The 12,743-nt window shown below is 39.7% G+C and overlaps 1 protein-coding gene across 1 annotated transcript in view; it reads left to right on the forward strand.

Moving 5' to 3' along the window:
* The window catches only part of Asxl3 (ASXL transcriptional regulator 3), a 105,718-nt gene that overhangs the window by 17,087 nt on the left and 75,888 nt on the right, over positions 1-12,743 (forward strand). The window contains exon 3 of the mRNA XM_059246469.1: positions 3,511-3,632. Within this exon, the coding sequence (XP_059102452.1) occupies positions 3,511-3,632 (122 nt within the window). The remainder of the gene's footprint in view (positions 1-3,510; positions 3,633-12,743) is intronic.

Raw genomic sequence — 12,743 nt, forward strand, 5'->3', positions numbered from 1 at the left:
ATTCTGCTACCCTTCTGTCATATGTTTGGCAAAATAATGAATGAATTATCTCAGATGTCCATTTGTTTACATTTGTCCATGCTTTAAACTAAATATGTCCATTATAAGCCATCGCTTGGGGTCTAGAGATGAACACATCCATACCCAATGCCAAGGCACAATCATTTATAGATTTTATTGTTGAGTGCACTTCTTTTCCCCTTAATAGTGTATTTTTTTTAATCAGAAGCAAATATTTAGAGAAAACCATTTTGATCCAGAGAATCATGTCAAGATCAGTTGGAGATATGAAGGGAACAGTAGCTGAAACATGGTGTTATTGGTGGTACTGCATTGAATTTTGAAGGAAGGGCAAAGAGAAGGCTAATAATGCGGCGTCAGGGAAGGCCTAGCCTGAGAATGCACTTTATGGTATTCCTCGGGCCTGATCTCTCCACCCCCAACCTCCTTCATTTTGAGCTCTGAATTGAACATACTCTTGGTACATGGCTGTGAATAACTACAAATGAACACAGGACAATAACAGCTAAAACATACGTGTTGACACTAAAGTAGATTTCCTGATAAAGGGGGTGTCCTAGGTCAGAGGGCAAGAGGCAGGATGGTAAGAGCCACAGCTGTTCTCGTCCGGAAGAACACACAGGTGCACCCTGCTCTCACAGCAGTTGGATAATGAAAAGGGCACAAAGGTTTGGGAGCGTTCAGTCAGAACTTGTTATTGTTTGATCACGCTGCACTGAAGTTTACATTTGGAAGATTGATGATTCTGAGCCAGCGAGATGGCTCAGCCACTAAAGACACCTATTAACAAGTCTGAGAACCTGGGTTTGATTTCTGAGGCCCACATGGTAGGAGAGAATTGGCTCCTGCAAGTCGTTCTGTGACCTCCACACAAGGCCTGAGACATGCCTTCACTCAAACACATATAAACAAAGTAAAACAAGAAAACCTTTAAAGTTTTTATTTAAAAAAAGATGTACCATTAAAAGTGTTTCTTAAATAAATTGATAGTAAATTTGAATTTACATGTTCAATGCGCTAAAGCAATTTCATATCTTCTGTGAGTTTCTCATTACCTGTGGACTTCATTTGGTTCTCCATTAACCTGGTCAGTAAATTTTCAGTTTCCTGAGTAGAGGCGCCACCAAGAATGTAGAAGTCATAAAGCATATTTGCTAATGCCTACTTTACTTTTAGCTGGACTTTTATTATGTCCATTGCTGTTAGTTGGTCCAACTAGGATGATATATCCTGTCTGCCACCTTTCTGTCACCTCCTTGGCTGGTCACACATTATAGAGAGTTCAGAATATTAAGAGCAGCATCTGTAAAATTGGTGGACAGATAGGTCTATCTTTGGAGTGTGATCTGGTGGGTATTTATTGGTAAAGAAGCTTTGTTGAAGTGTCAGCAACCAGACCAGTGCAGTAGTCATTTCAAGGAAAGAAGCCTGGTCCTCTGGTCCCCAGTGTTTACTCAAGACATGTTATAAAGGGGGTCTTTACTAGAACATCTAGGTTGTCTTTGTGAAAACTGTCCTACTATATCAAGCAGAAAAAAAGCCATCTGATCTTTAATTCAAAGACTTCTGTCTTTACATGTATATCCAAATCTTTGTTTTAAAGATTTTATTTTTATTTATCTGCATGTGTGTATATCTGTGTGTATGTGTGTATCTTTGTGTGTGTGTGTGTGTGTGTGTGTGTGTGTTGATGAACATGTGTGAACACTTGCCTGCAGAGTTCAGAAAGGGCCATCATACCCCATGGAATTGGAATTATAGGCAGTTATTTTCCAACCCACACAGGTGCTGGGAACCAAGCCTGTGTGCTTTAGAAGAGCAAAAAGCCCTCTTAATCAGTGAGCCATCTTTCCAGAAGCAGATGCCAAAATGTGTTTACTATAGTACTTCCTGGTTCTGTTACCCTCCCACTGAACAACCTAATCCTCTAAGCCCTATTCACTTTCCACTTAGTACATCCAACATCATGCAGCTAAATTCTAATTCTTAAAATGTGGAATTTTTACCATCAGATCTTCACTTTGAGGGACAGTACTTTTGGTAGAAAACAGTGAGCTATGGGACTGGGCTAGCCTGGGATCCCAGGTATGATCTCATTTTCTGTAAGAGTATGTGACTTTCCGAGCCTTTCTGAGCTCTAGTTTTCTCTCTGCCCTATATGGAAATGACTCATTTTTCTTATAACAAATAAACTCTAAGAACTAACTGAGATCCCATATGTAAAGTTTCTCGAAAAATAATTAGCAGTAATTAACATTTTTTGCTAAATATGTTCATTTTGGCTTCCTAATTACCTTCTGTATTAAAACAAAACTCAATTAACTCTGATTTCAACAAAACTTTTTAATTAATTACATGTTCATTTCTAGGTGGGATATGCTAGTCTTTCAAAAGCAAATCTTATGTAAAGAGTGTATCCATTTTGGACTAAAATAGCTATTTTTTCTTTTCTTGAGGGCATGTGCTGGTTATTGATAACTAAACAGTCTTTATTCTATAGTTTTCTTTAAAAGTCTGTTCAGAACCTCCTCCCCCAAGTTGCCATCACTTGGAAAACAGTCCTGACTTCTCTTTACCCAGTGCCCTTAAAATGTCTTGTTTTGAGCTTTGACAATATGTTCTCGGGTTATTTTCTTCCATGAAACTTCCTCTTGCCTCCTGCCTTTGACATATGCCTCCATTCTGCCACTTACCCTGCACTTCCTCACTTTGCTCCTGTGACTCTCTCCCCTTCCTCCAATGCATGGAGAGCAGGGTCTTTCCCTGTGCGCCTGCCCAGAGCCTCCTCGCTGGAGGATGGCCGAGGAAGAGCTTCACAGCAAATGGTTCACAGAGCAGTAGACTCTGTATGCTCTGCAGTCACCCACTTCAGGACAGCATTTGTCAATAGCAGTGTTTATGGAGAAAATTTCCTGTGTGGGGTAGGCTAAAAGAAAGCCCAAACCTGACAGAAAAATGGGCAGAACTCATTGTTATCTGTAGAGGGTAAACTGAATTGATAGCAAGCACCATGGATCTTATCCCATAGGAAGAAAAACACAGTCTGGGACTCCATGGATTCTCCAGGGGCTGGCTAGTGGGAAGACGAATCAGAGTTTTAGTCTGTGGATCTGAGTTTGTTTAAAACAATTTCACTCACTCAGATGGTTCCAATGTAGGATCTACATATGCAGATAGATGTAGTGTCCATTGACCCCTGAATTGTAAGGCAGGTACATGGCTGTTTGTATGTCATATGCTTGCTCTAAGGCAGACACAATCGCCCGTGGGAATGAAAGCTCAGCCCTCTAGAACAGTTGAGTGGAACTGTGGCCGCAGTTACTAAATGATCCCTCCTCTTTGAATCCAGATATGTCTCCTTGTACTGTGCTATTTTGCTGTATTTTAAGTATCCATTTTCAGCTAGAGAAAGCTCCAAGTGAGTTAATTACAGTGGGTATAAAAAAAGGAATTCAAATTAGTAATATCATTATCTCTCTCTGCTTCTAGTGTGTACGAAGCAGGTAACGGATGAAGTACCTTCCACTCGAGACTGCAGCCTTACGAACACAGCAGTGCAAAGCAAACTGGTGTCTTCCTTCCAGCAGCACACCAAAAAGGCTCTGAAACAGGTAAGAGGCTGCCTTCTGCACTCAGCCCTTAAGTTCTGCCTATGCAAGGTTACGGGGGGTGGTGCGGACCAAATAAGGTAACCAGGATCCTGAAATCAAACAGTGACAAATCAAACTCTGGATTTGGCTGTTTCTGTAATATTTAGTATAATAATTTCACTATATAGTGAAAATTAGGTGTTGATTGGACTAAGAACTCTGATGTAAGACAGAATAGGAAATATGCCTGGAGTCATGTAAGAACGTGTGTGTGTGTGTGTGTGTGTGTGTGTGTGTGTGTGTGTGTGTGTGTATGTGTGATTCATAGTAAATCCAGTTGGGATCATAATTGTGTTATATAATTTGGAAATTATATTTCTGTTTATGATCATCCTGTTTATCTAGCCGTTGCCACAGTAATGATTATTGTTCGATACTGAATGGAACTTCATCTGTGTATCACAGAAGCTACCTGACCTTGTTGGCCTTGACCTGTGTGGCCTCATGCTTTGATGGTGGGGTGAGTGTCAACTGCTGTCACCACACCACCAGGTCCTGAAACACAGGAGAAAGAAAGGTCCTATGGTTAGATGGGCTGTGGAGTAATGATTACACTAAATGAGTAAGCTTCATCCTGCAACTCTGTCTGCCCTGTGTTTGATGGAAGTCGGGAACAGGGTTCCAGTTCCTGCAATGTGTTTATAACTAGGAAAGGAGAAACGATATTTTCCAAAGCAGCTTGAGCAAAGTTCCCAACAGCCAAGTTGCTCCTTGATGCTCTTGTAGCTTCTTCCTCCTTTTCCTCATCTTCCTACCCTCCCCACTGTGGTTGTTTCCTTAGTTGAGATCACATCTCCCTGTTAATACCAGGCTGGTCTTCAACTTTCAGCAGTCCTATTACTTCTGCTGGTATTACACCTGGGGCTTGCCATAGCAGCTAACATTCACTTGTAGATTTGGGATGCTTCTACCCACCATCTCTGCCTCAAAGAAGGAAATTCAGGAAGGAAATTGAGCATTTTAGTATTGAGTTATGTTACTTTTCTATTCTGTATTAATTACTGAAATGATGGTTCTCCCGTCCATATTTAAGGTACTGACAGTGTTTTTCCTGCAGAGGGCTAATCTTCTTTGGTAACTTGCCATTCATATCATGAATTTTATGAAACGTTTTTTAGATGCTACAGAGCAAAGCTGCGATCAGCATTGATATCCCTTTTTAATTTGTGAAATAAAGAATAGAGTAGGTAGGCAAGCCCAAGCAGATGCCCACTCAAGCAGCAAATAGGAAATAGGATGTAGGCAATAAAATACTAAACAGCACAAAACAAAGAGTACAGAATTGGACACTTGTGGCTGTGGCATTTAAGAAACATAAATTGGATCATAAATGAAACGTGTGCATCCAAAGTGTGTGGCCTAGAGGATGTGCAGACTGTGAATAGTGCTGGGTATGAATGGGAAGAGAACATTCACATCTCTGTGATGGATGTTCGTGTCATTTTTCTCTCACTTTCATTATTTCAGCTTCGTATCACTTGAATTCTAAACAATTATTAATATTGTACAACTTTGAGTTAGCAGTGTTGTTGGTGACTCTTGATTTCTCCCTTTTTATTTTCTTTCGTAGTAGATCATGTGCTCATGAGAAGCACAACTTGCTTACAGTTTGAAGTTTGTCTTTAGAAGCGTGTCCTGTGAGTTTCTCAGTTATGAGAAAGAGTCATTTATTCCTTTCTTAGAACTTCTATCTTAGAATCAAGTAACAAATTAGCAGCCAAGTAGATGTGGCTCAATATAGGTCGGATATGCTAATGTTCCATTAATCACTAATTTATATTGTAAATAACATTCAAAAGAAAAGCTCCCTGGGCAGAATTTTACTGAGATCCCTGTAACTGCTTAATGCCTTAAGACAGCATTTAAAACTTGACTAAACATATGGCTCTTACCTTGTAACCCCAGACAATATGCACCTGTCATTTGCTTTGGACAGTTGAAAGATTATAACCAGATAGAATTTTTATCTATATCTACCATATAAACATGTACATATATGTCTGAACATGTTTTCATGTATGTGAATTATATGTCCCATGTATTTGTATACAATCACAAATCATAATCATAGCATGTAAGACAGCTGAATCACTTTGGTGATTATTACACGAACTGATATTTACATTATTACTCACCCTTTGAAGTGTGCAAGCACTCATGTGCCTGTTTTTATTTTTTTATTGCTGTTTGAGAGAAGGTCTCATGTAGCCCAAGCTAGCCTTGAACTTAGCATGTAGCTAAGAAAGGCCTTGAAATCCCCATTCTCCTGCTCCCACATCCTATGTGTATCACTATCCCCAGCCATAGGCCTATTTTTCAAATAAACCAAGGTCCAGTGAATTAACCGAAGTTGTTCAAGACCATCAAGCCAATAACTGTCAGAGACAACACTTCAATCTAAAATTGCAGTTTCAGATTCTATCCTCATCATCAATATCTCCTATCAGCATATGGTATATTATTGAGCATATACTGTTTTGAAACTATTTATGGAAATAAACATACTTAAGTTTTTGTATGACATTAGGAGGGTAACACAGGGGGGTCACTCGGAATACCATTCCCAAAAACAGACTGCTTGTGTTCAGTACACGTAGTGATGGCCCACTCTCAGTTACATTAGCCACTAAAAATTCATGAAAAATAATTCTCATTCTTGCCCTCCTGTGGTTAAACATCTCTGAAGCTGCAGTTAGTTTTTTCCCCAGCTTTATGAGAAACCCAGGTGCCAGGGGACTTTCTCCATCAGCACACATATGCACCAAAGAACAGGCTGAATCCTCAGAGGACCCCAGCTTCATTATAATGTCATTTACATTATGATTTAGGTCTTCTTGTAGGCTTTCAAAAGGATAATGGGATGAAATGCCCTAAAATAGAGAATCTGATCTACCATAACTGGGGATAGAAGATCACCTTATCCTTATGAATGTCAACCCACTTCATAAATATTTATACAAACTTAAAAAAAAATGTGCCACACTACACAACCCAATATGCTGCTAGTGTTCTTTGGGGTCAGCATGCTCCCATATCTCTCTGGGTGTATGAGTGCACTTTTATTTTGCTTTGCTTAATAAACTTCTTCTTAAAGTGTGTGTGTTCTGATTCAATTGAGCTGCAATAGAAAGAAGAAGGTGAAAACAAATTCCTAAGAACACAGGAGTCTTCACATCACAAATAAATAAAAACAATGACTAAAACAGGAAAACAAAACTCTTGCAAGCAAAGCCAGACACAGCATCACAGGTCTAAGCTGCTCACCCTTTAATATAGGATGACACTATAACAAGCAAGTTCTTTGACCTCAAAGCTGCTGACCACAATGTCATTGTAGGCTGGACTGTGTAGAACCTGTAGTGCCTTGGCTATTGGATAGAATATTTTTATTGCTCCAAAATACCTGAATTCCTTTTACCTTCAAATCATCATGGGGTTGGTTAGCGTGATGAGCATAAGTGCATGGATAACGTTTTATTTTCTTGCAATTTTGTTGTTGTTGTTTTTTCATGTATGCACTCTCAGAATCGTCCGCTATTACCTTTTTCCCTGTCTGCTTTCTGCTCTGCTCTTGACTTCTTAAGATCCTTAGACAATGGGGAATGATTAGATTTTTGAAATTTCCAAGAAGCAAAGCAAGATTATCTTTTGGAGTCTTAACCAGCAGAATAAAATAATAGGAAGGATGAAAAGAAGGATGTATTGTGCTCTGGCAATAGTGTGGTAGTGACGGTAACCACGTGTCGCCTCTGTTGAATTGATTTCCTCCAGTTTTCCTAGGATGGTGGAAGTTGCAGATCCTTCATCCTTGTGCTATGGTAGAGCAGATGCAGTCTTGGTACTTTGCTATTTGGTGGTGGTGGTGGTACTTTCCTGTCACCAGTCACAATGCTTGCTGCTGGTGCCTGACACAGACAGCTGGTCCCCATGTGTGCACTTCCAGTTATTTTAGTGTTAGCAGTCATTGCCTCTGATATTTTCAGATTTTCAATAAGGGGGCTAACTGCGTTCTGCACATTCTTAAGTTACATTGTTGGTGTTGTTTCTCTATTAAAGTACAGTGAACACTTTTTGTTTAAAGTGCCAAGTCAACACAAAAGCTTCTGGTACTGAACTTCAGTTTATTTATTCCCATTAGAGTAGATGTGAGGATGACTTTCCTTCATTCTTTGTTTTCTTTTAGAGCATTATCTGGAAAGCTTTCTGTCTCAAATGAAATGTTTATCTAAAAGTTTTTTTCTGTCGTTTTATAAGAAAAATCACACTGTACATTTCTGTAGAGAAAGCATATTCAGCTGGCAATTTCCTTTCCCTTTCACAGAAAGACATTGCTAACCAGAAGTGAGTGTGGAGTTATAGTTACTTTGTTCAGAGACATTTTTATTTAATTTAATTGGATATTTATGCATATGAATGTTTTGCCTGTGTGCATGTGTGTGCACCAGTTGTATGCCTAGCACCCCTGGAGTCCAGAAGAAGGCATCAGATACCTGTAATTGGAATTCCAGATGGCTGTGAGCCACCATGTGCACCCTGGGAATTGAACCTGGGACTCCTGATAAAATAGCATCTCTTCAGCCTGAGAACTCACATCTTGAACCAAAAGCATGAAGTAAAGAAAGTCACCTAGACACACTGTGAGGCCCGCAGTGACACGCTTCCTCGAGCAAGGCTGCACCACCTAAGCCTCCCCAAAAAGTGTCACCAGATGTTGACCAAGTGTTCAAATGCCACTGGGGTCAGTTGGCATTCAAGCCACTGGCACTTCCTATCATTGGCATTGATAACCAACTGTAGAACTTGGTGCTTATGGCCAGCCAGAGGGGACATTTATTCATTTCAGAGTGTTCTAGACTTCCCATCTGCTTATTTATTTAGATTCTAGGTTTGCTTCCTTCTGGGTTTAAAAAGATTGGATGTAGAGTTGTTCAATAAAGCATTCTGTTGGCATTACAAAACAGAGAGTAGCCTGATAAGTAGAGGTACCTCAGTGGTACTGTACCCCTAAACTGGATGTAGACTAAAGTAGTAAGACCAAGTAGCTAATGCTGAAGTTAGGACCTTAGTGTAGATGAACCACTAGGGCCACCACTGGCCTAGTGGAGAACAAAACAGTGTTTCCACGATGTCACAATGGAAAAGCATTTTCCTTCTTTTAAGGCACCCTTGTATGCACACAACCCCATAGGTATCAAAACAAGTTTTCCTGATCTCTTTTCCTTAACTTGTCACATAGATGTATTTTTAAAGTTAAGGAAAATTCATTTTAAGGAAAATAAATTCTATTATATCTTTATAAGATATTATATCTATTATATCTTATATCTTTGGTATATATATATATATATATATATATATATATATATATATATATATATATATATATACCAAAATTCCAAGGGACATGTACTATGAAAAAAGCACTCCTGATTTGAAAGAGAACCACCAAAAACCCAGAGGCCTCAGTGGAAGGAGTCTGGCTGTGTTCATCGTCCCCTGGTGTACAGATAAGTTCATGGTGTACTTAGCAGATGGCACATTTTGCTGACCTCAGGTTGCCTGTGGTCTGGAGTTACCTTGTTTTAACACATTATTTATAAACAGAAAAACGGACCTAAAAAATTAGATTTGAGTCAGACACGGTTAGCAGGAGGATTGCAGGTCCGAGGCCAGACTGGGAAATGCGGTCACACTTTGTATCAAAATATAATTTACAGAAGACTGAAATGTGGCTCAGTGTTAGAGTGCTTGCATAGAGTGTGCAAGGCCCTGGGTTTAATCTCAGTACTTACAGAAACCAGCGAACAAGGATTAGATTTGGTGAAGCAGCTTCTGGCCTCCCTGGGGGTGTGTGGGCCCTTGCTTACTTCAGCCTTTTCCTCTGCTCTCCTCTTCCCTCTCCATACCACCCGTGCTCAGTCTCTTCCTCTGCTCTTCTCTGCCCTCTCCATACCACCCATGCTCAGTCTCTTCCTCTGTTCTCCTCTGCCCTCTCCATACCACCCATGCTCAGTCTCTTCCTCTGTTCTCCTCTTCCCTCTCCATACCACCCTTGCTCAGTCTCTTCCTCTTCCCTCTCCATACCTCCCATGCTCAGTCTCTTCATCTTCTCTCTCCATACCTCCCATGCTCAGTGTCTTCATCTTCCCTCTCCATTCCTCCCATGCTCAGTCTCTTTCTCTGCTCTCCTCTTCCCTCTCCATACTTCCAGTGCTCTTCAGAGAACTGTGAAGAATTGACATGCAGGAAGTTGGAGTTGCTGGCCTGAGCATAACTGAAGACAGTTATATACTGTCTCTTTACCAAAGAACAGTCTGTTTTTCCATGAAGGAAAGGCACACTGTGCCACCAAGTGTCCAAGTGCCTAGTAGGCAGGAAGCATGTCTAAATACCCTTCCTTAGAGACATCTGGGTTATCTGATGACTCAATGGAAACAGCATTGTATTGTCTTCTATTAATGTTATGTTGTGCTTGTAGGGTGTCCAGTGTCCATCATTATGTTGTATGTGTAGGGTGTGCCCACTGTCCATCATTATGTTGTATGGGTAGGGTGTGCCCACTGTCCATCATTATGTTGTATGTGTAGGGTGTGCCCACTGTCCATCATTATGTTGTATGTATAGGGTGTGTCCAGTGTCCATCATTATGTTGTATGTGTAGGTACCCAGTATCCATCATTATGTTGTGTGTGTAGGTACCCAGTGTCCATCATTATGTTGTGTGTGTAGGTACCCAGTGTCCATCATTATGTTGTGTGTGTAGGTACCCAGTGTCCATCATTATGTTGTGTGTGTAGGTACCCAGTGTCCATCATTATGTTGTGTGTGTAGGGTGTGTCCAGTGTCCATCATTATGTTGTGTGTGTAGGTATCCAGTGTCTATCATTATGTTGTGTGTGTAGGTACCCAGTGTCTATCATTATGTTGTGTGTGTAGGTACCCAGTGTCCATCATTATGTTGTGTGTGTAGGTACCCAGTGTCCATCATTATGTTGTATGTGTAGGTATCCAGTGTCCATCATTATGTTGTATGTGTAAGGTGCCCAGTATCCATCATCAAATACACTCTTTTTCCTGGGAAGAGTTAGACTTCTCTGGACAGCTGCTGATGGAGTCTAAAGAGATGCATTGTAGTTTGTGGCATCGGGACTCCCCTTTACAATCTGATGCCATAGGAAACAGACATGACCCCTTTTTTGTTTTCTGACCTCTGAGTGTTGCTTAGAATTAAATATAGTGTGTGTGTGTGTGTGTGTGTGTGTGTGTGTGTGTGTGTGTGTGTGTTTATGTGTGTGTGTGTTTTCAGGGGCATGTGCCTGTATGTATTCATATTAAGGCCAAGGGAGGATGCTAGGTGTCTTCCTCTATCTTCCTCTGTTATCTGTTTTTTTTTTTTTCCTTTACAGTAGGTCTCTACCACACAACAATGGTGTATGACTTTGTCTGGCTTTTACATGGGTGTTGAGGATTCAAACTCAGGTCTTTACACTTGCATGACAAATATTCCTAGTCACTGAACTATCTCTGCAGCCCCAATACTTGTTTTGCAGGGGTATAGCAAAGAACCATGTATGCTTCTCATATACTTGAAACAATTTTGTTTATGTAATATGTATGTAGTTTGTATTGCCTACAGTGGGGCATTTCATTACTTTTTAAAATAGTGTTTTGGAAGGTATTATTCAAACTTACATGTTTATGAAATGTCATTTGGATGGACTCCATGTTAGCATTTCTTTATCCTACCTGATAATAATTCACAGCAGCCATGGTTTTTATTCTTGCATTCCATCTGCCATGGTTTCTATCCAATTGTTAAATCTTTGCTTGTAGAGGCCTCTCAGCTCTAGAAACTGAAGGTAAAATTTTTATGTATTTTTATTATTACTGATCACGTATTAGAAAAGAAGCATGGTATCTTTGACTTTCTGTACAGGTCTAGGCCATTAGTTAGTTAATTTCTTTTATAGTTAATCAACACTTTCCATAATATAATCCCCTGACATCACGTGCTCACACGGAGAGGGTATTTTTAGAAGACTAATATTTCGCCAGGAGGAATTGAAGTTGGCGATACCTGGACACGTGGAGATTCATTGCTATATTTACTGGCTGCCTTTACTCTCCTGTGTCGATTTACACAGTGGGTGAAGAAGACCTCAGCTGTAATCGGAAGCACTGATTTGCCTAATTCTCTTGTATTGTTAGGTTAATACCTACAGAGTGCTTTGAGTTCTTTTATAAAAGACGAGAAAGATTTATGCAAGTATGTTACACAATTTATGCCCAATTACATACACAGCTTGAAGAAAGAGTAAATTCTTAAATACTTTATAGCACATGTGGCCTCATTAAATGTATTATTGACAGCAGGCTAAGATGAGATGGACGGCATAATGAGTCTTTGTATCTCAGGTTCCTCAGCAGTGCCTGGGACTTCACAAAAACTCCCTAAATATAAGAATCCCAGGGTGTTATCTCTAGCAAATATATCATTTATAATAAATTCTCCAACTCTTCCATCTGTCATGTGGCTTTAAATCTCATCTGAATTTGCCTCTAAATATTGTTTAATTTTTCATTTCTGTAACTATGTGATTGCTAAATCTTATGGTCAACGAGTGAAAGAAACGTACAGCTTATACCCTGTGTAAATAAGAGCACATTATTTTTGACAGTCAAGAAATATACAGTCAAGGCAGTATTTCAGAAGACTGTGACAACTGTTGGTCAAAGCACATTAATCATATAACTGAGACGTGGTAAAATTAGTAGAAATTGCACAGAAACCAGGAACAGAAAGGTTTGAGAACAGTCTGTGGCCAGCCTTTTAACCTTTTGAGGAATTTCAGCATTCCTACGGCTTTAGCTTTTAATGGCTTTTCCTGTTTTGTGTGCTTAAAACCCTTTTTATTACAGGTAATTTTCTGCATAAAGCGATTCGCTAGATAAAACTGTATTTCAAAACTTTCAAATGCCTTTTATTATATTATCATCACTATGGCGGACTCATTTATGAAACACAAAGCATTCCCATTTTGAAGAGATTTATTCTCCTATCTATTTTTTCTT

The sequence above is a fragment of the Peromyscus eremicus genome, chromosome 19, assembly GCF_949786415.1.
Source record: "Peromyscus eremicus chromosome 19, PerEre_H2_v1, whole genome shotgun sequence".
In the NCBI taxonomy this organism is placed as follows: domain Eukaryota; kingdom Metazoa; phylum Chordata; class Mammalia; order Rodentia; family Cricetidae; genus Peromyscus; species Peromyscus eremicus.